Source organism: Rhinichthys klamathensis, unplaced genomic scaffold, assembly GCF_029890125.1.
Source record: "Rhinichthys klamathensis goyatoka isolate OS25496 unplaced genomic scaffold, OSU_Roscu_1.1 h1tg000059l_1, whole genome shotgun sequence".
NCBI lineage: Eukaryota > Metazoa > Chordata > Actinopteri > Cypriniformes > Leuciscidae > Rhinichthys > Rhinichthys klamathensis.
The window spans coordinates 5,129,206-5,155,142 of record NW_026606604.1 but is presented as its reverse complement, the minus strand read 5'-3'; the positions used below and the strand labels follow the sequence as shown (position 1 = coordinate 5,155,142).

Below are 25,937 nucleotides of genomic sequence, written 5' to 3'. Positions count from 1 at the left end.
ATATATAGGAAATGTAAGAAATAAAACAAAAGTGTCATCCCGATTCACAGAAATTATTTCAATACCTTTGTTTAAACACTACAATAAACTGTGGGGACCAGTTCTCCAACCGAGCCAGCAGGACCTGTTTTCCAGCCGGTTACATTTTGATGTAACACAACTAGTGATATGAAGCCTGGAAAAATCCACGAATCGATTCCTTTGAACTGTTCGTTTTAAAGAACTAGTTCGATGCGGTTTACGGCATCATGTGGATAGCGACTTGCATATTTCATGCTCTAGTCTAGATTAGAGAGTCATGTAAAACCACATGTAGCCTCATATGGCTGTTGATTTTTTATTATAATGCTATTTATTTTCGATTAGGTAACAGTTAGGTAGTGTAAGAGTGTTTGTTGTCATGTGTACTTGTAGCCATAATTAAGGTATTATTTATTTATTCCAGTCATTTAGAAATACAGTTTGCATTAATGCACATGTATTGAAAACGTTTTGTGTGAATTCAAATCGACTTTGGAAACAGGTTATTAAAAAAGATCCGACTCAAAAGAAAAATTCATTCACGAATCGGACATCGCGAATCGAAACACCACCGGAAACAGAGGGACACAACGAACGGCTTGTTTTGGTGATTTTGACAGCGAGACATCAAAAAGACATCATTTTAACATTTATTCATCGCTGTTTTATTTTTTTAAATTCTCGCGCTGAAGTTATGAAGCCAGCAGTTGATGAAATGTTTCCCGAGGGAGCTGGTCCGTATGTGGACCTGGATGAGGTTGGTGTTTACAGATGGTTCTCAGTACGAGATTCTGTGAAAGACGTGTATCTTTAAGTTCACATACGCTAAGAAATACCATACCGGCATATGTGATCGAACAGATTTATGTGTCGTTTCATTTAAAGCTGAATACACCACAGCGTAACGTAGCTATTATGTGTAGCTGCTAGCCAATCTTTCTTCCAGTTAGTACACAAGTCCAATTTCCTCAGATGCACACGTTATCTCATTGGTATTTATTTAATACATGTTTTGTAGATGTTTGTGGTGTATTATTTGTTCTAAAAAGTATGACCTTGTTCGTTTAAAATACATGATTGAGTAAATGTCCGGCCAGTGTGTAGTAATGCTGTGTGTGTGTGTGTGTGTTGACAGGCAGGGGGCAGCACTGGACTGCTGATGGATCTGGCCGCCAATGAGAAGGCTGTACACTCAGACTTTTTTAATGGTGAGACTCACAAACTCCATATATGACTCAATTATCTGATATACGATACAATACAATCCAATACAATACGTTGATCGATTACTTTATTTGACATGTCCAATGGTTTTTAATTACTATAAATTATTTTAATGGAAATTATATTTCCTGGGCAAGATTTGTTTTTATGTACAAAATCTACAAATGTTCAATATTTATTTACTTGTCCAGGCCGGGAAATGACTATTTTTAAATTCTACATTGAAATCAGGTGTTTTGTCAGCTTACAATTTTATTTGTATATCTCCAATCCATATGATATTTAGTATGGCACATTTTTTTGTGTTTATGATATTTATGGGTTGTCTAGTTAAATCAGGTGGGATGTGTATCCGTGTTATGTTAGTTTTATTATAGTTTTGTTGACATTTTGAATTAGCTTTTGTTTTTATATTTTTAGTTTTCATGTTAATTTTAAGCAATTTCGTTATGTGCTTTTGTCATTTTGTTAGTTTTTTTATTGATTTAAATATTCCTATTTTTTTTTCCAGTTTAATACTTGTAGTGGTTCAACTTAAACTTATTTAAGCTTTTTGCCAAGGCAACATTTCTAATTTCCGTGTAGTTTGTTTTTCAAATAATATTCATATTTTATTTTATTTTATTGCAACTTTGTCAATTAACAGAAAACCCTCATATATATATATGCACACACACATATAATATGCCTTTGTGTTTATGTACTGTATGCATGTGTGAGTGTATATGTTATATATTCAACTAATATTTATATTTTATTTCATCTTTATTTCAATTAACAAAAATGTTTTCAATAGTTTTAGTTAAGTTTAGTATGTGTATGTACTGTGTTTTGCTTCTGTGCAAAATCTTTAAAAAAACAAACATTTTTTCCTTCATTTAAATTGTTTTCTTTGTTTGCTTGGCAACATAATACTGCAAAGTGCTTTAGCATGCATACTCTACAATTTTCTTTATACATTTCCGCCTCCTCTATATACTGTTAGTAAAGGTAGTTTCAGCTTGGCACAGGATGACCTAAAAAGCAGGCAGTTAAAGAGTAAAGCAGGTATGAAGCTGAGCCCATGTAAAGTGCTTTTATTGGGCTGCCCTGGCTCCAGCGCAGCAGGTTTTCCCTCTTATGGCCCCTGTATCCTTCTGCAGCGCTTGAAGTAGCTGAACACGTGTCAGTCAGGGGCGTTTTTATCAGGGAAGCTATTATTTTTGAAAGCTTCACGGAAAATAATCCAGAGACCCCGATAAGAGCTCTCATACCCTTATTTTAGGAACACCATGTCAGAGATGGATATTTGTGCAGACTATTTGATAAACACATGTTTATTAAAAAACAAAAAGCTCTTCATATTCAGGTTAATTTGCCAAATTAAAAGTACTGTATTCATAGAGAGAAAAAAAACTTTTGTGTGTGTTGTGCTACTCCTTTACACTTCTCTTTCTCCACAGATTTTGAAGATCTATTTGATGACGATGATATTCAGTGATGAAGAGGACGGATAAGGATGATGTTCTCCATTGTATAAAATGTTCATTGTTGTGCATTTAAGTGAGTGATGTAGCATTTGTTAATTCTTCAGTTCATTAATAAACTTGTGTTCAATACAGAGTCTTCCCTTTGCCAGATGTTTCCACATTTTAAAAATCCCAGACATTCCAAGTCAAAAGTTGGAATTATTATAAACGTTTTTTTCCCTAGGCTGAAATCTGTTTCTAGCCCTGATTGTAGGTTTTTGCACATTCCTGAACACCTGTAAGTGTGCATAATTACATGTGCGATTCACTGTTAACATAAAGCACAGATGTTTTACGCGCTGACATTGACAAAAATATTTTTCTGCCTGTATATATCCGATCTCGCTTGATAATCTGTTTTTATTCAGGTTAGATGATTTTTTTTTAAAAAAAGGGATACTTTAAAGGGATAGTTCACCCAAAAATTTGGTCGTGAGGTTGAGTAAATGATGACAAAATGTTCAATTTTTGGGTGAACTATCCATTTAACTCTTAATCTGCATCACAAACAGGGTTTTAATTGTGAAAGATCACTTTTAATGTCATTCTGTGCAGTTAATTGTGGGATAATGGATTGAGCTGGTGCTTGGCAGATGTGCGTATGAAAAAAAATCCCCATGAGGGGTTTTTACAAAGTTTGCTGCACTTGGCGGTTCAGTGCATTTCGTCTGTGACACAATATTCAGTATATAGAGATTTGTTCTGTTAGCTGAAGATAACAAGAATCGTCGCTTGATAAAACCTTAATGGGAGCGTCCTCCTCCATTTACTCAGCAATGTTAAGACATGTATAGGATGTTCCCAGTTGCTAATGACAAAATGTAAACCGCAAGCATATTGGCCCGATTCTACTTAAAAACAAATTTAGATTTGTTATTGGTTCTCATAAAGCAAAAAACCCTTATTTAGTAACTGAAAGCTAATGTAAAGTTACCAAATATGCTTTTTTTGCATTCTCAATTTTGAAAGCATCTAGTTTAGGAATAGAACCTTCTAAATGTTAAACAGTTGATGTTCTTTTCTCTCCTGCTGTGTTTGTCTATAATTACAACATCTGATTGGTTGACTTGCTTGGCCAGAGAAAGCCAATGGTAGTGTTGGAAGCAGCGTGTACTTGGCCCCATGGGATGCACCTTTTTTGTTTTTAATGATCAAGGTTGGGTTTAAATTGTGGCCAGGTTCTAGCGGTGGCACAGTCGGTGTACAGGGGTGTGTTGAGACTAGTACACAAGGGGATTGACTCACCTTCCTCTTCCAGTCAGTCAGCTGTGGAGCTGAACTTCCAGGCCCAGTCGGCTGTCTCTTCAGTGGTTCACGTCGCCACATCCTAACACAGGTAAGACACAGGCTCTTATATTAAAGCGACCTTGAGTTTTCTGAAAGGCGCTATATAAAATAAACATATTATCATTATTATTATTATTATTATATGTCTGATTATAAAGCAATTGCACATTAACGATATGCAGATGTGCTCCAATTTTACTATGCTAACAGAATGCACCAAATTCTTTTTTTGCACAGTTAAGAAAGATAAGAAAATCCTTTTATAATTATGGATTTAAGAAAATATTTCAAATGTTTTGTTTCTGTTCATCTTGAAAGGTGCGTCAGCAAAAATACTGACATTGACAGGAATATGATGAGATGGTGTAAAGAGCTTGAATGTGTAAATGCAATGTTTGTTGAACTTACCTTGAAATTGCAAATGTCACAATGTCACACGGGAAAAAAACCTTCATTTTCTTTGTATACAGGCGTTTGTTACATGTAACAACAAATAATGAGCTGGTAATCGACCATACAGAGTTAATTTTTTGTCAAATTCTGTCTATATGTAAAATGTAAAAGTTTTCTTTTCCTACTTGATAAATTGACAAATGACAAATATTTTTAAATGTAGATCATAAAATGTCAGGGAGCAAAAGTAAGCTTTTTCTCATAACAACTCTCATAATCATCTTGATTGAGGTTCATCATGTTAAAGTATGGATATGAAAGCTTATGAAAATGCAAATAAATGCTTTAATTAATGTTGTTTATTCAAAGGAATCAGGAAGGTTAAGAATGGCTCGATCTTCCATCTTCCATGTGTTGCTGCTAGCAACGTTATTATTACCAGGTGAAATTTCTCAATTATTTTTTCATGTTAATAAAATCTGTTCTGTGGTTTTCCTGATAGTTTTTTTATGTATATATATATATATAAAGTTAGGTATGAATCCTTATTTTTAGTAGTTCTATGATAAAATACCAGATCTGTTAGAAGCTTTATGACTTGTATCTTCTGACTGACATTTCCCTAAAAGTCCTTATCAAACGAGGGGGTGTCGGGTTTCTGAGTCCTTTGCTTTTTCCTCTGCAACTGATAAAATTATAAGCGGTTGTCAGCAAAACTCTAAGTGCACCAGGTTTCCAGATGTGGCAGCAGTTTACAAGCTCATAAAAATAAACTTGCTGATCCTCTGAAAGAGCAACATTTCCTTTACCTACATCAAATAAGACACTGAGATCACCTCATAGTAAACACTACACATCCGCGATCCCCTCGTCTCCATTCCAGCAGAGAAGAACGTTGGATAAGGTGTCAGTTCAGACATTTTCTGATGCTAGGATAATTAGGTTCACCTGTAGGTATATAGGCTCCTTCCCTTTGTAGATTTTATAGCTTTTGCTTGTATGAGCCCAGTTACTGCAGCCCCCTGCCAGGCATCAAAGTGCTGATGTGCGCTGTTTGAAGATTAATTTCCTACAAACCCCTGTATATTACCACCTTCCCTTCCCCCACACAACTTGTAAAACTGCATCCTGCTGCCCTCAGCTCATTGGGTCTTTACTGTCTGTAAGCATTTCCTACTCTGTCTTTGACAAAGGCAACATCTGGTTGAGACTTGGACCCCCTAATTTTTTTCTCTCTACTCTTCTTCTTTATCAGAGCTTCTGTTGGCTGGCCCTGTGACCCAGCGTTTAAAAGGAGACGGTAAGTATGGCTTGTTCTCCTGTTCTGTCAGTCTTTATTGAGTCTCAAATTCAATCCATATATCTGTTGTATAGCTACAGTATATAATCTGTGTGTGAATGTTAGATATGTACAATTAAATAACACATAATGTTTCTGCCAGATGGAAGCGATGAAAAGGCAGGCGTTGAGGCAAGCCCAAAGAGGCTAATCCGCAACAGGAGAAACATCAGTTGGTACAAGCAGCACTCTGACTTCTGGAGCTGGTACAAATACTTCACTGACAATGGGAACCAAGAGGGAGTGAGTACAGCATATTGTGAACTAAACAGGAAAACACAGTACACCTGCAGGACCTACAACAACCGTTCATAGTTTTTGCATAGATTAATCTGAGGAATGCCCAATATAATCGGTACCTTGCATATCGGTTATTGGCCGATATCTTTGAATTTATCAGTAACAACCAATGGTTTTTAAACGTGCATGGTCGTCGTGCAGTTTTACATTTAGATTGCACATTTTGCCATCTTCTGATGCTCACTAAAAGTTATATTATTAAATCATTAATCATTTAATAATGTCAATTTTAGAAAATCTGAAAATGAATAACCATTTTTAATTCTTGGTTGGGATGTCTATATTCACTTGTTTTTAGTGTTTTATTTTTATTTTATCATTTGTTTTTAATTTATCAAAAAAAAAAAAAAGAGTAATTTTTTAAAAAATATCGGCCATTTATCGGTTATTGGCCATCACGTGAAAATACTTACTGGAAATTTAAAACTATAAAAAGTTAGGGTATGATTAAGGCTACTTATGTATTTTATGTTGGTTGTATAATCCAAGCAGTAAATCAAGATCATTTGTTGTCAACTTTCAGGTTGCAGAGCTGGATCGCGTTTATCTGGCTTACTTGCAGAACAAGAATCGTGCTGAGTCACGCAGTTCCTACAAGTTGTACCTGCAGCACCTTGGCGACATCTACAAGTCTTGTGCCGAGTCTGATGACCCAAACTGCGTGGCCTCGTACACCAGCAGACCCAAGCCCAAGGCTGAGGCACCAGCGCCTGCCCCTGCCCCAGTCAAGTCTTGTGACCCTTACAGAGACCCATATTGCATGCACTCGAAGGGATACTCATATTACCCCTACTTGGCTCCGGCCCCAGCTGCTGTCAAAGCCCCTGCACCTGCTCCAGTGAAAGCCCCAGCTTATCTCCACACCCCTGTGGTGAAGGATTCACGTTCCAGTTACTACTACTACTCTCCGTTGGTGCAACCCTTCCTGTCAGCTGAGAAGAGAGCTGAGTTGTTGCGCATCTGTGATGCAGAAGATGTTGAGTGTCTCCAGTACCACCTCCGTGCTGCTTACGGATACAAGCCCGCTACTGCCCCGGCCCCATCCTACGCCCATCTCGGCTGCGACCCAAAGACAGATCCTCACTGCGTACCCCATCTGGCCCAGAAGGCGCCGTCTAGTCTGTATCTGCGGTATCCCCATTGTGACCCTCGGGTTGACCCATACTGTGCTTATGCTGCTGCTCTGGCATCCTCGCAGAACCTCGAAGCCCCACCTTCTGGTTTGGAGAGATCCTGCAACCCTCTCTATGATAATAACTGCAACCCTCTGACAGCCACAAGGTTTGGAAGCTTGGCCTCTGAAGATCTGAAGGACGAGCCCGCCTCCGAAGCCGGCGCCATGCGGGTACCTCCGAGCCCTCGCCATGACCCTTACGCCATGTACCGAGATGCATCTGCTGGGGCTGACCTGCGAAGACACCTGCCTACACAGTTCCAGCCTCCAAGGCACCAACCGGAGGAAACTCAACATCCTTTGGGACCTCGCGGGAAGACCAAAGAGGGATATGACTGTTTCATCGGGTATGATGCAGAGTGCTTCCCACTGGGTTCTCAAAACGAGCCCCGTCGTGCTGTGCACAGACAGACGTCCTACCCGGCCGAAGCCTACGAGCCTCACCTGAATGCTGATGGATCCAGAAATGGGGTGGTCGAGCCTGATCCCGACTGCGACCCAGAGTACGACAGAAACTGCCGCTTGCGCCGCTACGAGGCGGCCGAACCCGCTAGTCCATCACCACAAGAGGAGCATCCTGCTCAGGAGCAATCCCATGAGGAGGTCCCCCACCATCGAGTAGAGTCCTACCCTGAGACCCCAGGCTATGACCAGCAGCAATACGAGCCCTACATGAGTGGACAAGAGGATCCATATGCAGGATACGACCCCCAGGAACCAGGAGCGACTAGTTTTCAGGATGTCCTGAGAGGATATGGTGGTCGGTATCCTGGCCAGGATGACCACCGTGCCTACAATGGAGACTACAGAAATAAATAAATCCCTGTGACAATGTATGCCAAAAATAGTAGATCAGGACAGAATGTGTTTTTTGTAGATAAACATTGAAATGCACACTTAAGGTGCACATAAGTTTTACAGGATTTCACTTGGTTCACATAATATTTCCGAGAGCTGCTGAAATTTCCTAGCTCTGGAGTTTGACAGCACTTTTATAGGGATTTTTGTTTTGTTTCTTACTGATTCTTTACGCCCATGTAACCTGGTTGTGTGTCGCAGCTTCTCTAGGAGATTGACTGCTCTATTTTCTAATGGAGGAGCACTCTTCCTAGCTCTTCATATCTTTGTGGAGGGAAAAATAAGCCAAACAAAGTGTATAAAAGATCAATAGTGTACTTAAATATCCTGTAATCATGATCACCTCTCCCATTTTGGTTAGATTCACCAGACAATCTCCCTTCAAATTAATATTTAATGAACTTCTGGGCCCTTGCTTATTTGTATTCTTTTTTAAATTGATGCTTTGTGATTTGTTTGCATATTTGTAAGATGTTTTTCTTTGAATGTTTCAAATAAAAGCTTTAAAGATCTTGAGCTCTTTTTATTAGCAAACGTATGATTATTACTGACAAACAACCTAATTTAACAAACAAATAGTTTTTCAATTTAATACAAATAAATGAAATAACATTCTTTTTTTTAAAGGCTTTTGGCAGAATTTTTTAAATTTTGATTGGCCTATCATACAAGTGAACTAGAATGCCACAACTCCTATTGTCATTCACAGAGCAATGCAATAAACTTATTATGGACACTTTTTCATTTATTTTCAGTAAAGCTGCTTTGAAACGATTGCGAAATGTGAAAAGCGCTATACAAAAAAATGTCAACTGAATTGAATGGAAATTGACATGCACACACTCAAAAATAATGAAATAGCCTGCACTAAATTAGCATACAAATCCATATTTAATAGCAGTCTTATAATTTGCAGGATTTTTCAGTTAACTGCTTTGGGAGTTTAGAGAGATGCTAAATCATTCCATAATGAAGAGGTTTCTTCAAATTCTAGAACACAGTTAAAGTTGTGACAGAAACCGCCTAATTAACATTAATAAATAGAAAACAGCTGTGAAGCTATTTTGGTTAATTAAAAACAATGGTATACTAACAGCGATTAAAGAGTTCTACAACAAGATCGCACGTATTTTACACCCCAACACACATTCTAAACAAAAATATAATTATAAGGTCATAGCTCAGCATGTATGATGACATATACTGACCTTGAACTTTGATTAAAATATCTGCTATGATGATGTGTGCTAAACTACACTGCTGTATTGAAAGGAAGCCAGTTGGCTAGATGTGATGTTTAGTGGGTGGGCAGGCAGACTCCCTGTGATCTGGCCTATAAATCTAAAATTGACAGGGCTTATGACAGTATATATATATATAAAACGCACTGCAAATAATCTTTGCATGCTGCATTAAACTGTTCAATGAGATTAAGTGAACATTTGGATACAGATGGTGTCATCGTCTGCGGTTGTCAAATGGGTTGCTTAAGATTTTAGGAGTCAAAAGGAAGCCAGAGAAGGTGGAGTCATTGTTGACATCAGCATAAATCCCTGCATCAAATATGTCATCATACAACTGAAGCCAAACCTCATCTCCAGCAGACAGATTTAAAATCATCCCTCCAGACGCCTGATCTAGATTTCCGTTGTGGAACTGGTCAAGAGTGAAGGCCACAGTCCGGCCATTTTGGAACATCGCTACCTTGGTCTCCTTCCCGTTGATAGTAAGGTGATATGTGAAGTAGTAGATCCCAGGGATTGCACAGCGAAACTTTCCAGAGATGTCATCGTAGTGGTTCTGCTCATTGTAGAAGGTCTTTGTAAAGCGGATTGGAGCTCCACTAGCGGGGCTGATTTTACCTGTAAGTCCCATGCTAAAAGCCGAGTGGTAGGGAAAGGAACCCTCTCCACTTTCTCCTTTCAGACCTGGGTTTCCAGGAAATCCTCTTTTGCCTGCACATCCCTCGTCCCCTGGTTCACCTGGCTCTCCATTTGGTCCCTTGGAGCCTTGACAAAGATAATTGAAGAGACTTATGCCACATTCACACAGCAGTAGAATATGGTTGTCAGTCCTGTATTTGAATCCTTAATACGGTTACGTTCACACACAGTTCAGTTATTTACGGGAGTGAGAACTAACCAAACTCACACCTGTAAATATTCAGGATTCACAACTCACATTCTCGGAAAACATGCACTGTGTGAGCGGAACACCGGTCTGGACAACTATAGCTGTCTGTCACATCATACAGCAGAGCCACTCTGCACAGCACAAATGCATGTCTAACGTGTGTTGCGAGTTTTGTGTGGTTTTCGGTAACCTACAGTGACTGAGATATGAGGGTTTTAGATCACCGTTGTCCACCGGAGCTGCTCCCGTCAGTTTTGTGTTCTATGCGTGTGCTCCACTCTCCACCCAGATATAAACACCGCCGATATGGCTACTGTTAAGAAAATTTGGGCTTGACTCCCATTGCGCATTCATGCAGACAATATTCGAGACGCTACTGTAAGCTGCTGTGTGAAGTGAACGGGACAATTTGAGACTCGCACACCTGTAAGTAAATGCGGTTGTCATTCCCAAAATCTGACAGTGTGAACGTTGCATAAGGTGTTTTTTTTTTGCAGACAAACATTTTCTCTTGTTAACAGAAGAGTCCACAAAGGTATATTCACTCACAAATTATTTTTAGTGTGTTTCTCAGGTTTATGTTGCGGGTCAATTTCGATTTTTTAGTTGTCAGAAATACTGGTTAACCTGTGATGTTTTTGTTGAACTTTTGTGACTTTCTCATTTCGGGTCATGAACATGCCTTGCAAATGGTCGACACTGTGATTTGTTGTGTTGATAAAGGTTATTTAGTGGCATTGATGGTTCCATGAAGAACTTTTAACATCCATGGAACCTTTCATTCCACAAAAAAAGGTTCTTCTAAGAACTGTTCTGAAAGGTTCTTTGGGGTATCCAAATGGTGGATTCCTGGAGCCCTGGAGCCTGGAGGGCCACTTTCCTGCAGAGTTTAGCTCAAACCATGAACGAACTCACAATATTCTAGTAACTCTGAAGACCTTGACTAGCTTGTTCAGGTGTGTTTGATTAGGGTTGGAATTACCCCCCCCCCCCCCCCCCCCCCCCCCCCCCCCCCCAAATGTTCTAAAATAAGAACATTTGCGTTTTGTAATGTAAGTTCTTTTTCAAGTACCCATTTACATTTACTGTATGTATTTTGACGGATGCTTTTATATGTTTGTTTTAACCTGATTTATTTTTTTACCCAATTTATTTGTCTGTTTTTCATAGTGTGATTTTCTGTGAACTGTAGGCCTATTGGAACCAATTAGTGTCTATTTTGATATTAGACATTAAAGTGTGGTTTAAGTGTACTTTTCACGGACACTTAATACTATTAGGAGTCCGCTAATGAATCACCTGGATCTCCGATATCTCCCTTGTCCCCCTCATGCCCATCACGTCCATCCCGCCCGGGAATTCCATTGAACCCTGGGCTTCCAGAAACACCCCTCATCCAGCGGGCACAAGGTTCCCTGCTGTCCTTCTCAGCCAGCTCTGTGTTCTCCTCCTGAGAGACGCCCAGTCTGGCTGCCATTATCACAAAAAGCACAGCTATCCATGCACTCTTCATCGCAAGAGCCATGTGATCAAATCTGTTGTGTTACAATGAAAAAGCATTTAGAAAGCATAAACATAAATTTCAGGAATAGAAAAGCATGTCTTGTCCTACCTGGCCATCAAAAGTGTGTCCTTTACAGTGTTTTGTGTGGAGTGAGCTTGAGCTGTTGTCCTTTTGCCTTTTAAAATCTTGTGTGCAAGTCTCCTCTGTGCTTGTCACCCCTAAAAATATCTGACTGGACATGCAAAGCAGCTGTTGGTATTAAACAAGCGGTCACTCTATCACATTCAGATAAGACAGTGTGAGTTTTCTATATTTATTGTTGTCGATTGATTAATTCCTGCTGCCTGCTAGTCAGTTTAATGCACACTTGGCATGGATAACTTATAGCTTATCTGATTGCTTTTGAAGCTTTTTGAATATTATGAGGCGTCTGCTTATTTCAGGAGGGAGATGGAGGAGATGACTGTCTGTTAAACTGGTAAGACCCATTTAGTTTGGAATCTAGCCATACAATTCACCAATACAGCTGAGAAAAGGGAGAACTTCTGTATCTAATCATTGGGTGCCACCTTGTGGCTAATATAAGTATCGTTACTTATTTATAGAAAAGCTGTGTACATGAGACACAATTTATTATTGGAAGCATATTATAATGATTTCTGAAGGATCACGTGATACTGAAGACTGCTGAAAATTCGCTTTGCCATCACATGAATTAATTTAAAATATATGTAAAATTGTTACTTTGTTTCACAATATTGCTGTTTTTACTGTATTTTTTATTTTACAAAAATGTAGCCTTTGGTGAAAAAAAGAACTCAAAATTTGAAACGGTAGTGTGTGTAGCCTATATATATATATATATATATATATATATATATATATGCACACATTATTCATGAAACAGTTCTCTATAACAAAAAAACGATTATTATACGGTAGATTATTAATCACAACTACATTTAAATGTAATTCTTTTGTTTGAAGCACTGTCAAGGTAGGCTGGGTCTAGAATCAAAACGCTACCTCATTCTTTGATAATAAGGTTAGCACAACCGAGCTTAACGGACATGGTAATTTTATCATAATGCATAAGCTATTATGTAGTGCATGAGTCTCCAGGTCTTTATAAGGACTCTCAGAGTTAATTAGACGCTTCATTAAAACATGAAACTATTAAGTTCTCCATTCTCTGCTCTTCCCATCTCAGTTGTCCTGTAAAAGGTCAGTGTTCATCTCACACAGCTCCCTATGCACCACCTGACACTTCACTGGACTAATTGTATAGCTTGTACTGATTATACAATGCCAACATATTTTGGTAAAAACAATGTTTTACTGAAATGTCATGACTATGAATAATCCTCCTCTTTCACCTTTGAATCAGCACCATCGATCTACTACTGTGTTTGTTTAAGCCAATAGGTGTGAGCACAATGAACACATTAGTTGTGGTGAGAGCAGGAATAGACCGTTCATTTTAAATTTTATCAATAATTGCTCATAATAGGTCAGTCATACCAGTCAGTCATACATACACAGGGGGTTATTAACCCTATAAAGCCTACTGTATCATATTTGAAACACAAATTTCTCGAAATGAAGGCCTCAAAACTATCAACATGATCAAAGCTTTGCTGAAAAAAATTATTATTGGGTTGTATGCATTATGTTTTGTCCCCCACAATAAAAATCTTTGATCATCAAACTAAGCATTTAAATTACTTCATTTTATGCAAGTAGTCTTCTATACTATTATAAAGATCTCATTGATTTACATTAAATCATCTGACGGTTTGGCCACATAAATATCAGCAAAATTGCAAATTTTTTGCTCAGTTTGGTCCTCTGAATAAAAGGTTTTTAACAGTGACAGTTTTTTCTCAGTTTTTTCTGAGAATCAAAAATCATTTTTTTCTCGGGTGGACAGTAACAAAGTAATTTTTTGAGTATCTGTACTTTACTTGAATATATTTTTTTTCTGGAAACTTTTTACTTTAACTTCACTACATTTGAAAGACAAATATCGTCCTTTTTACTCCACTACATTTCTGTCAAGGTCCTTGAGTAGAAAGTAGTAACATCAGTCAGGGGATACTTTTGGTTGCAGGGGTTGCATTTTGGTTTGAAATTAAAGTCGGGTTGACGTCAGAACCCAACGTCGGATTGACGTTGGATTTCGGTTGGAAATATAAGTCGGGTTGATTTCTGACGTCAACCCGATTTTCATTTTCAACCACAATACAGCGTCTGTCTAACGTTGGAGATTAACATCAATCTGACATTAGATTCTGACATCAACCTGATTTTCATGTTGAACGTTGGGTTTGGTCTTCCAAATGCGAATTTTCTCATTGTTTTGGTGCACACTAGCTTAGATAACAGTAAGGCTAACATATTCATAAAAGCCTAAAACACTTTAAATAGGGCACTATTTGAGGGAACAGCCATTTGGGTGTCCTAAACCATTGTGGACGTTATTGAGTGCACTTATTCAATCTCACATTCAATCCCACTACTGGAACTGTGTTCTAGAAATAAATTTGATATTGATATGAGGGTAGGAAGGCAGGCATAGATTCGGAGGCATAAGGTACTGTAAGTATTACAACAATGAAACAATAATAAAACAATGCATTGACATTTACTTTTTACTTTTGATTTTAAAAACGAGTACTCCTGTACTTCCACTTAAGTAAAAATCGGTCTTTACAACTTTTACTTGTAACGGAGTAATATTTGACCAGTAGTATCTGTACTTTTACTAAAGTAAGGTCTGTATACACACACACACACACACAGGTCACAATCAACAACCTGATCAACTCTATGCGAAGGAGATGTGTTGCACTGCGTGAGGCCTATTTAGAGTGGCCTTTTATTGTAGCCAGCCTAAGGCACACCTGTGCAATAATCATGCTGTCTAATCAGCATCTTGATATGCCACACCTGTGAGGTGGATGGATTATCTCGGCAAAGGAGAAGTGCTCACTAACACAGATTTAGACAGATTTAGAAAAAGTCTTAGATCTTTAAGTTCAGCTCATAAAAAATGGGGGCAAAAACAAAAGTGTTGCGTTTATAATTTTGAATTATACATATATAATTCATATTTCTTCACATGTCAGGATTTACAGTATTAAGGAATGCTTGTACTCGCTGCTTTCTAGTGTTGACAATTTTGGTGTGTACAAAAAAAGGGAAAAGTAAGTATTTGCAAAATATGCAGATTTTGACATAAAGACCTTTGATACATAATGACTTGGTAAAGCCATTTAAATATTAGCAATGTAGATTTAGAGGAGCATTTTAGAGCCGTTTTGGTACATAAGTTTTATATTGTCAAAACAAAAAGAGAAAACTGGAGCATAAAATGTAAGTATTAAGTAACATGCCAAGTAATTAACCAGATTTTTTTTTACATGAAAGCACTATATTTAGTTCAGAGACCTTAAGGAGATTCGTTCTATTGAACCAGTCATCTTTTGCCAGCACAAATAACATGCATCTGCAGGGAAAGTCATCATTGAGATCATTCAGGGCACACTCACACTGAACTAATCAGAGTCAAAATGTAAACAAGTGTGCATCGATTTACCATGGAAATGAGGAATCTGAGTTTCAACCCAGCGGTTCAAAACGCACGAGGAGGAAAAGCCCTGTGAACAGCATGAATGGCATAAGGCAAACCAAATAGGCTTATCTTACCACTGCAGAGGTTTCCAATATGCCTAGTTGGAGTCATTTCGTGGCTGCTTGTTTGCAGCTCTAAAATGATTCCTCTAGAATTGGATTATACAGGTAATAGAGGAATAATACTGTGATGGGATTATTACGATTATGACAGCTTCATTCAGGAGGGGAAAATATGCAGTTACAGTTGAAAATGGGTTTTCATGACATCCCATGTTTCAAAATAAACTGTTTGAAAGTGTAACTTTCTGAGCAAGGACAAACAAAACTGAGGTAGAAAGTTGCCAAGCTGAAGTTTAAGGAAAAGTTCCCAAAGCCTGTCAAAGTCTATCTCTCTCTTATTGAAGACAGCTCAGGCAAGCTGCTAGTTAGCACAAAACAGAGCTCGCTATTGGATAAACATTAGCTGAATGACCCCTTGATCCCTTTAATCCCAAATGGGGATGAAATAATGAAAATTAGGGAAATTTCATTGAGTGCCAGTGATATTAGCGTTTGATCAAATAGCGTGTTCACAGTAAGTTCATCTTCCATACCTCTAATGATTAGCTTAATGAAAGTCTCTGTAAACTATCACTTCAGAACTCTTTACATTTAAGAGGCTTAGACATATAAGCTGACCACATTTCTGAAATGAAAACCATGGCTTTATTAGTTCAGCTTAATATATAATTGAAATTGCGAATGAAATGAATTTGGTAATAACTATGAACCACTTTTTTACATTCACATATATATGTTCTGTTTTTACTAGCAGCTTACAGCTATCAGACTCAGATAACTTCAGACATGGAGATATTTCCATTTTTATTTAAAAAAATGATTAAATAAATAAAATAGAATACATTGACTAAAATAAAATGAAATCACTCAAATGAAAATGATTTGTTTTTTTAATATAAAAATAAAATTTAATGTGCATTTTAGCACATTAGGTTATTTCACTTCATTTCAGTATTAAGTGATTATTACACTTTATTATTTCACTGAGACAGTAAAAATGGGGAAAGGACATCTTCACCTGTGGACAAGCAACCAAAAAGGGGAAGCAAAGATGTCTGATCGCTCTGACTATGAGGAAGGCAACTGTGCTGGTTTTTAATTAAGATTTATGGCAGGATGGCAGATCATTTCTCAAAGTCCAGATATTAAGTTCATCATTTGGAAGAAACATCATTCAAACACCGGAGAGCAGAAGAATATGAATCCACTATAACTCCCTGGGTTGCTCTTCAGTATTTAGGGGATATTAATTACAGTTCATTATGTGGGAGGCTTCTTGAATGCATGACTTACAAACACATTTTAAACACACGCTGTGATAGATGTGGATGCTGCTTTAAAAGCACCGATGGGTCACTAGAAGCACCGCTAGGATTTGATTGCTGGGATATGAGGCCATGGGCAGATCTTCTTTTGCCCTTAAAGCACATAAATCATCATAAAAGAGAGTAACTCTGACTGACAAGTTGGAAAATTATTAGATTTGTTTATGATGCTGCATGAACATTTTATAAAAATACACTCTTGCACAAGCCTGCATATAAATAGTCTCGCATAGCAGACCTTCAGACTGACAGCAAAAGGTCTGGACTTCATAGCAGATTTTATTGGCTTATACGTTTTCATTGTCACAGTTGTAAACACAATGGCTTGCCTCTTCCATGAGGGGGTTTGGCATCACAGCATCTTGCTTCCATGCGGACCATTAAAGAACGTGACACACTCCCGGACATATTGTAGAGTTCAACCAATCAGATGACGACTTCGAAACTCTTGAAGTGTTTCCAATTCTGTGTGCCATATGCATTAGATGATCAGACCTCAGTCCAAGGCTGAGACTAGGGCTGTGTTCTAAATCGCCCCCTACTAATATAGTCCACTTGAAGTGAATAAAAACGAGGGAGTGAATTCAGACACTGAGTGCGCCGGAAGGGCTGATGCTTTTGCATAGTTTGTCCTTGCTGTTTAATAATAATTTGAAACTTAGCAAACTGGCAGCTCTAGTAGTAATATTTTATTTTTATATTACAGTATGTTGAATTCTGTCATCGAAACTAACATATACAGTATAAATCGTATTAATTAATAATCAATCAAAAAGGAATTTATACCTGTATGATATTACGCTGTAGCCACATTGGACCATGATTCAGTTGCGGGCGAGACGCAGGAATTCATTCGGCGCGACCCTCACAGTGCATTATAGGTATTATCTAGCCGTTGACCGTACATCGGTTGTTCACTCGTTATTGCGGTGCATTGAGGGATTGAATGAGTGCACAGCATAGTTGCACAAGTAACTTAACTAATGCACCAAGGTAGTGTTTGTAGATGTTATTTAGCATGTGTAACATTGGGCTGTCTACAGATGGGACAGGTGCAGACAGTCCATAGCACTCCTCTGATGTCACAGCAGGTCGTCCGAGCAGCCTTCACTTGATGGATGGCTTTTATTTTGCTGTCAGCCCTGAACTATTTTGGTGTTTATCTTATTAGCTTCCCCCAATACACTGTCATTTGTCATAGATAGTCAAGGCAGGGGAGATTTTACCACAACCATCTGTAATTACCCAATTTCCAAAACGACCTAAAATATCTTTATTGAAATTATATTTTATTTGATTAAGACTAATTACACTTTCACTTTTTTATTTAATGGCCAGCTCCTCTGTGTTACTAAGGATAATTTAATTATTTAAATTTTATATTTTTAATTGTAATATTTTTAAAAAATTCTGATATTTACATTTCTTCACACATCACACGTCTCAAACTCTTCACTTACACAAATACACCAGTACAAGTACAACTTATCAACTTATTTTACTCCGTTTTATGGAACAATACGATGACTTAATAAAGATTCTAGTCTTGTTTTGCTTCTTATCTGCATGTTTTTAATTGGTTTCAAACCAACTAATCCACAAAGACAACAAAGATCACATTGATTTAGAAGGAAATAAATTACATATCTGGGATTGGTCTTAAGGAGGGTTCACACTGTACAATTTATAATATTATTTTACGACTGTTCTTTGTCAGACTGTACAAACATAATACCCATTGTAAACCATGTCACACTGTAGGATTTCAGTTATCGGTCATGTCACACTGTACGGCAGTCAAGACGCGTTAAAAATGGACACGCAAAAAAAACTCGTCTGGAGTTTTACATCAATCCGTAACACAGCACATGCAGGATTGAAATGGTGGCTAGCAAACAAAAACTATATCTAGCTTTAATTTTGAACATGGCTTTTCTTGAAAAGGAAACTGAAAAAAAAAAAAAAATACCGGGTCATCGGGTTCAACGCACCTAATGGTTTTTGATTAGATGGTTGTTGATGGAGAAGCCACACTGCCAACGCTGCAACGCATTCTGACACTGCAGGACTGTGCATTGAATCTTCTGACAGTGCCAGAATTTCATCTGTGGTGAAATTTGATCACAATGGTCAGTAATTGGCTGTCATTTGTGGCCAAAATCGTACAGTGTGAACCTGGCTTTAGTCTCTGATCATTCAGATATGTCAGAAGTTCCGTAGCGAGCAGTTGTAATCTTCATAGGCAGTCGAGACGCCTGAGGTCTGAGCGTGTGTGAGAAAGAGAGAGTAAAGCAGTGACTCAGTAGACAGCTTCCTCTTTGACAGATGAAACAAGTCCCTGCATCCTCTCCTAGGGCAATGTACACAGCCTTCAGTTGATGCCATCAGACTTTCCTGACCTTTGACACATACTCAGTCCATTTTACCTCCATTTTCCTTTGAACCCCCATAAGAGTGCACTTTCCCTTATCTTTTTTCTGGAGAAAGCGAGAAGCTTGCTGACGGTCTCCAAGGCTGTAACGCATCAGTGCACTGTAATGATCTCTGCCTGAGGTAAACGGCTGCCAAACAGCTCTTCCTTACAGCTGAAACTCAAGTTTCACCCATATCCCAGGAGTACCGCCATTTTAATTATTCTCTTTAGCAGTGAACTCCAGGGGAAGGAAGAGCTTAAACAGTTTTTCTTGTTGATTTGATTTTGCTGTACAGCATGTGGAACAACTAGTCCTCGAATAAAATCAATTTAGGCTCAGTTGAAAAGAAAACTTTTGGCAACAGATGGGTTTGATGCCAGAAGCCGCTAAGGAATTGCAGGCTCAATGTGAAGTGTCTGAGAGCGTGACATAACAAATGCGAAGTATTTTCATAGGACACCTCCCTTGATAACATGAACATCTGTGCGCGATACTAATTCATTGTCTGATTCATCATGATTGGATGATCTCCTGGTGGAAATAAACCGCAGGTAAATATGAGTCTGCATGTATTATGTCATGTCATAGAGCAGAAAGTTCTGCAGTGGAATTACACATCTTATTATGACAAAAAACAGATTCGAAGAATATTTTCAGCACATCTAAAAAAAAAAAGAAAAAAAAAGAAATGACATATTGGAAATTACATATTAACATTTTTAATAGCATTTTATGTGTCCCAAATACACACAACTATATAATCAATATTGTTGTTGTTGTTAACCAAAACTTCTTCAAAATCATTTTCATTATGAGGTAAAGCTGAAATAAAATAAAATATAAATATTAGATGACACAAAACTTAAACTTAAAAAAAATGTAAAAGGGAAATTAGAAATGTTGTATTGGCCTTTGAAATAAAATAAGTAAAAGTTGTATTTACATAAACTAAAACTGAAATAAATAAATAAAGCTAAGTTGAAATATATATTAAAAAAACATCATAAAAATGAGAAATGCACAGAACTTTCACACTTTCATTGTCTTTGGTTTTCATTGTAAAGGACTTTTAGTTTACATCCTGTTTCCTCTGTCCTTAGTTTCCCGCCATCTTTAGTTTCCATGGTTATGCATTCATTGGTTCACCTTTGTATTCAACATGTGTGTATTTATACCCTTCAGTTCCCTTTGTTCATTTGTCTGGTGTTGACTAAGTTTAAATACTTACTGTTACGTAGCTATATCGTGCTTGGTTATCTGCTTTTGTTTCTTTTGATTGCAGTAGTACCTTATTTGTACTTTTATAGTCTCCTCATCTTCCTCTCTGGACACAACTCGTTACAAGAACAAAATGACAAAAAATAAAATGAAAACGAAAACATTTTATAATATAAAAACTCATTTAAAACATTAAAAAATAATAGTATATAAATAATAGCCTACTTAAAGAACATTTTCAGAATTTGACAAAATTTGCATAATTTAAATGATGCACAATTATAACTACATGTTTTAAAACTACATTATTATCTACCTATACCAACCTATCTATCTAGTTTATATAGCTTCAAACTTCAAGTTTTTTTCCCCGTAATTTTCAAACAATGCTTTAGCAAGCAAAGATTTAAAGTCTGTCATGACAAACTTTGCTGAAAAATTTAAGTTATATGAATTTCAGTTCATTTCAAATGCACTTCCTTACATTTAAATTGCACTTCTGTATTTTTTTTTCTACCTCAGTTCAAATTCATTAATTAAAAGCATTCTAAATTCAGTTTGGACGAAAAACCCTGGATTAGTTACAATGACACTGGCCTGACAAAGAATGCTGTAATCAGCAACAATTAGTTAATCAGAGCCGCTGTAATCGCAATATTGATTATTTTTTCCGATCACTTGTGCAGTCCTACATCTTCTAGCGTTGCAGGACCTGACAGGTCTTCCCTGGAGCCACAGACTGCTGCACTGGTGAGCCTCTGACTAGCGCTCAAAAAGCACCGCTGAGATTTACCTTTAAAATATATATAAGAAAGAGAGGGTGGAGCTGCTCAAAATGGATGAGTGTGATCCTCCCTTATCTCCGTTTTCATGACCATTCCTACAGCAAGGGCAGCGGCTGATTGTGATGAATGAATAAAGAAGTGATGACAAAAAACGAGTCTGCCAAGCTCTTAGATGCTGTGCTCTATCTATGCAATCTAGGGGACAGTGGATTGCGTCTAGGGTATTGAAGTTGAGCAAATCTACTACTTTCCCGAATGCTAAAAAAAAACTTTTTATCAAAAACTTTTTATCATTTGTTACTTTCTCCTGTAAAGAGGACATGACAGTCATTGCAGGGGTGAACAATGCTACGTTTTCTAGTAGCTTAATAAAAACTCAACCCACTTTGTCTGATTGGCTCTGTACTAAAACAAAGATGACAGCTCAATTAGTTTTTGAAACGAAACCTCTGCAAACACATCTGGGGATTTACAGATACAATGTGGATTAATAACAATATAATCCCTTATTTATTCTGGAAACAGGGCGTCCAGGCAGACGGGCTCACAGCTGCCTCGGTCAAAGCGTGCGTTCTCCCTTCGGGCGCCGTCTGCCATGTCTGACTACATATGTGGCAGACACTCTCAGGGCTGATATGTCACTGATGAAATATAAATAAAGTAGAAGCCCAGAATAAACAGATTTGGCCCAGCTGCCAATTAGCACTGGACACAAGACAAGGAGCCTGAGATTGCAAGAAAAACTCAGGGTTTTTAAAATTTTATTTAAAGGATAGTTCATTTGAAAATTAACATTTCGTCATTATTTACTCAACCTCATTTTGTTCATGTTGTCCTATTTCGTCTGTGGAATTTAAAGAAAGTGAAACTGTCCAACAGCGCCAGGATCTTTCAAGGTTTTTATCACTCCGGTTGTTTGGGTTTGCTGTCCAGGCTGTCAAGTTTTTGCATTAGTAGTTGGGCCTTTTTCCATTCATTTCATTGACGATTCATTAAAAAATGCGGACTTCTTCAAAACGGGACAATTTTGTTGAGTGAATCATTGAATCGTTCACAGATTCTTTAGAATGAATAGTCTTTAAGAATGAATAATTAAATCATTTACAAAACCGATATCATTGAGGAACAAAACACCACCACACGTGTCGCTCTGAGACAAGCAGCTGCTTTGTTTGGAACTATTTTAGTTGGCGGAGCAAAAACAGACAAAGTTACAGGAAATATTGTGTCTTATATAGGGGGCATTTCTGAAAAGACCAGAAAGATAAAGTGTGATAACATACCAATAGTGCTTGTCAAGCCTTCTGAAGCAGCAATAGAAGCCATCACAACACTATGTCAGCAGATATGGAAAACAGGAAAATGGCCTAAAGACTGGACAAGATATGGGTTTATTCCCAGACCCAAGAAAGAGACACCACCGACTGTAGCAATTATCGAACAGTCGCACTCATACCTCATGCTAGTAAGATTCTATTGAAGATCGTTCAGTGGCAACTACAACCATACGTCAAGAGAGAACTGCCAGAATAGCAAGCCGGTTTCAGAAAAGGTAAAGGAACTCGAGACATCATAGCAGATGTAAGATGGATATTAGAAAAGGCCAATCAATACCAGAAAAGCCTCTACCTATGCATTATTGATTACAGCAAGGCTTTTGACTGAAACTCTGGGTGAATCTAAAGAACATGGGCGTTCCGAACCATCTGATCATTTATATCGAACAGGAAGCAAGAGTTTGAACAGAATATGGAGAAACGTCGTGGTTCAAAGTTGAACGTGGTGTCAGACAAAGATACATACAATCACCATATTTCTTCAATTTGAACACCGAAGCAATCTTCTGAGATTCTGGTTTAGCTGAATGTGATGAACCACCTTGCTGGCAAAGAAGAAATGAAAACCCTACTAAGGAAGGTCAAAAGGGAAAGCCAGAAAAAAGGACTTCATCAGGGTTTTCAGTGTTTTCAGTGAAAAAACTTTTTATGTGTTTTGGCCGTTAATTTACACGGCAACGGCGTTTTGGGGGCCTGAAAATGTTTTTTTTTTTTAACGGGTTTCAAAGTGCACGTTTTTGAAAATGATACCATTGTCGTCTCCATGTAAAAAAAAGGCAAATTTGTGAAAACGTTAACATGATGTCCTGCGCATGCATTTTACATGTTTAGTTTATAGGTGTGTGTTTCTTTATTCAAAGTGACATCATCAACTACTGGCCTGGCATGAATGATACAGCGTTTTTAGTTGTTTCACGGATTCGTGTGAATGGGGATTGTTTTAACAACGTTGTCGTGTATGTGCAAAAACGCAAAGGAAAACATTGTTTTAAGTATCTTTGTCATGTAAACGTACCATAAAATGTAAGTTACTCAATATTAACTTGTTTATTGAACTGTTGTATGTGTATGTAATATGACAATAGTTCTACCGTGACGTTTTCGAATAGCAAGGGAATAGCAAGTTCACATAGAACGTTTTTGCGCCATGTTTTTCTATGTAAATATGCGCTGTAAATATAACTCTTGCATGGATGACTTTTACGGTGTTATTTGGAAGCTAGGCATTTGAATTGTGTATGAATTGTATTTATATGAAAAATAAGTAAAGAACTTAGTGAAAAATACAGTTTTGGAACTTCTTGAGAATTTTCATTTTTAGGTCAACTATCCCTTAAAAGCATGACCAAAATAGAAGTCATAATCCAGTGACCAACCACAGCAAAGTGACCACAGTGGACTCTTCTGGACACAGATTCTGATTACAGATAAACTATATATTAGGGACCAGAGCACACAGCAGCAGGTGCACAATGCAACCAGGGTTTAGTCAGGCTAAATATGTTTTGGTACCAATACCATTTACACCATTAAACAGGTGATAGCGAAGGGATGGGGTTTGGCACATAGCTGGCCCAAGGAAAATAAAATAAGATGAGAGATAAGTAAAGGGCAAATGTAATGAATCATGCAGGACAGGTAATTTATCCCAACTCCATGGGCCGTGCTAATGAACACAGAGAGGCCATGCGTTCCAGTAGACCTCTCTGTTTTTATGAGCATTCCCACCACCTTCATCTCTCTCTCATTTTCTTCCTTTAATGGGATTTGTGGCTCGCTATCAGAAAAAGAGCTCCCATGCTGAACCTCATACATGCACATATGTGTAATAGACCAGAAATATGGTGATCGATAGAGCTATTCAGCAATTTTCAGTCTGAATGGTTTCTGCGTGGGAGTTGGTTTTCTGAACTAATGGAATCCAATGAAATCTATTTCAAACATTATAAGACCTTTAGTCTGGGAAACATGTTACCGAAAACTGAAGCATTTCCCCCTAACAGCATCTTGACACTTCGAGAAACTAGGTAGAAATAAACATAAAAGAGACATAAAAGTATGTCAGAGAGTTGGTCTTCACCAGATATAATAATTTGAAATTTCACACGGCTAAATATGGATGCACACCATCTAGACCTTAATCTAGGTCAGGGAACCAAACTGATGCTATCCATACTGAACCAGTTCATTATACGCTACCGTTCAAAAGTGTGGGGTCAGTCAGATTTTTTAAAATGGTTTTGAAAGAGCCATGCTCACCAAGGCTGCATTTATGTTATCAAAAATACAATGAAAAGAGTAATATTGTGAAATACTTTTTTGCAATTTAAAAACTGTATTTTAATACATTTTAAAATGTAATTTGTCCCTGTGATGCAAAGCTGAATTTTCAGCATCATTACTCCAGTCTTCAGTGTCACATGATCCTTCAGAAATCATTCTAATATGCTGATTTGTTGCGCAAGAAACATAGATTATTATTATTATGGTAACACTTTACAATAAGGTTCATTAAACCTTTATTAGTTAATGTATTAACTAACATGAACTAACCATGAGCAATACATTTGTTACAGTATTTATTAATCTTTGTTAATGTTAGTTAAAAAAATACAGCTGTTCATTGTCTGTTCATGTTAGTTCACAGTGCATTAACTAATGTTAACAAATACAACCTTTGATTTTAATAACGTATTAGTAAATGTTGAAATTAATATTAACTAAGATTAATAAATGCTGAAGAAGTATTGTTCATTCTTAGTTCATGTCGACTAAGGTAGTTAGCTGTTAACCAATGAACCTTATTGTATTACCACCATTATTATTATCAATATGTTTTTAAACAGCTGCTTAATATTTTTTTGTGAAAACCATGATACGTTTCTTTCAGGTTTCAGGATTCTTTAATGAATAGAAAGTTAAAAAGAACAACATTTATTTGAAATGAAAAATCTTTTGCAACATTAGTAATGGCTTTACTGTCACTTTTGATTCATATGTCCTTGCTGAATAAAAGTATTCATTTCTTTTAAAAAGCATGCATTCAAGTGTTGGAGCTTTCCTTAAGAATCTGATGCTGGATGACAAATAAATAAAATTTATACACTAGATGGTAGAGTTTGGGACACAACTAAAGACTTAATTAAAATACTCAAGGCAAAGCATTATTTTAATGTTTTTAGCACCTGGTTAACTTCAAATGCAATTTTCCCATTGAAATACAACGCCCCTGAGAGGCACTACATCCGATAATTGCTCTGTGCTTCTCAGCAGCTGACCAAGCACTCGCTCAAACAACCAGCAGACAGCCCATGATTGTCAGTGTAGATGTACTGTCACACTGTTATAAAATATAGATGACTTCATAAACTGCTTAAAATACTCCATAAAGGCCAAGGCACGCAACCAAGACATTGACGAT

The 25,937-nt window shown here is 37.4% G+C and overlaps 3 protein-coding genes across 3 annotated transcripts; 2 read left to right on the top strand and 1 right to left on the bottom strand.

The window, feature by feature from the left end:
- Positions 1 to 583: 583 nt before the first annotated feature.
- Positions 584 to 2,845, top strand: cops9 (COP9 signalosome subunit 9). Its single transcript, XM_056249145.1, has 3 exons — positions 584 to 778; positions 1,157 to 1,229; positions 2,688 to 2,845. Exons 1-3 carry the CDS (start codon positions 716 to 718, stop codon positions 2,723 to 2,725), a joined length of 174 nt encoding a protein of 57 aa, XP_056105120.1. The 5' UTR covers positions 584 to 715; the 3' UTR covers positions 2,726 to 2,845.
- Positions 2,846 to 4,820: 1,975 nt separating this feature from the next.
- On the top strand, positions 4,821 to 8,724 carry and1 (actinodin1). The gene is made up of 4 exons (XM_056249419.1): positions 4,821 to 4,875; positions 5,689 to 5,733; positions 5,876 to 6,015; positions 6,596 to 8,724. Exons 1-4 carry the CDS (start codon positions 4,821 to 4,823, stop codon positions 8,063 to 8,065), a joined length of 1,710 nt encoding a protein of 569 aa, XP_056105394.1. The 3' UTR covers positions 8,066 to 8,724.
- Positions 8,725 to 9,475: 751 nt separating this feature from the next.
- Positions 9,476 to 12,189, bottom strand: adipoqa (adiponectin, C1Q and collagen domain containing, a). Its single transcript, XM_056249137.1, has 3 exons — positions 11,850 to 12,189; positions 11,537 to 11,772; positions 9,476 to 10,113 (listed from the first exon to the last, which is right to left on the bottom strand). Exons 1-3 carry the CDS (start codon positions 11,855 to 11,857, stop codon positions 9,563 to 9,565), a joined length of 795 nt encoding a protein of 264 aa, XP_056105112.1. The 5' UTR covers positions 11,858 to 12,189; the 3' UTR covers positions 9,476 to 9,562.
- Between the last annotated feature and the right edge of the window lie 13,748 nt (positions 12,190 to 25,937).

What these genes read in the sequence shown, in the direction of transcription:
- cops9 (XM_056249145.1), top strand. Translation starts at nt 716, where the DNA reads ATGAAGCCAGCAGTTGATGAAATGTTTCCCGAGGGAGCTGGTCCGTAT. An exon ending in CGTATGTGGACCTGGATGAG is followed by an intron (nt 779 to 1,156) that starts GTTGGTGTTTAC and finishes GTGTGTTGACAG; the next exon opens with GCAGGGGGCAGCACTGGACT. An exon ending in ACACTCAGACTTTTTTAATG is followed by an intron (nt 1,230 to 2,687) that starts GTGAGACTCACA and finishes CTTTCTCCACAG; the next exon opens with ATTTTGAAGATCTATTTGAT.
- and1 (XM_056249419.1), top strand. Translation starts at nt 4,821, where the DNA reads ATGGCTCGATCTTCCATCTTCCATGTGTTGCTGCTAGCAACGTTATTA. An exon ending in CCAGCGTTTAAAAGGAGACG is followed by an intron (nt 5,734 to 5,875) that starts GTAAGTATGGCT and finishes TGTTTCTGCCAG; the next exon opens with ATGGAAGCGATGAAAAGGCA. An exon ending in ACAATGGGAACCAAGAGGGA is followed by an intron (nt 6,016 to 6,595) that starts GTGAGTACAGCA and finishes GTCAACTTTCAG; the next exon opens with GTTGCAGAGCTGGATCGCGT.
- adipoqa (XM_056249137.1), bottom strand. An exon ending in GGGAGATATCGGAGATCCAG is followed by an intron (nt 10,114 to 11,536) that starts GTGATTCATTAG and finishes ATCTTTGTCAAG; the next exon opens with GCTCCAAGGGACCAAATGGA.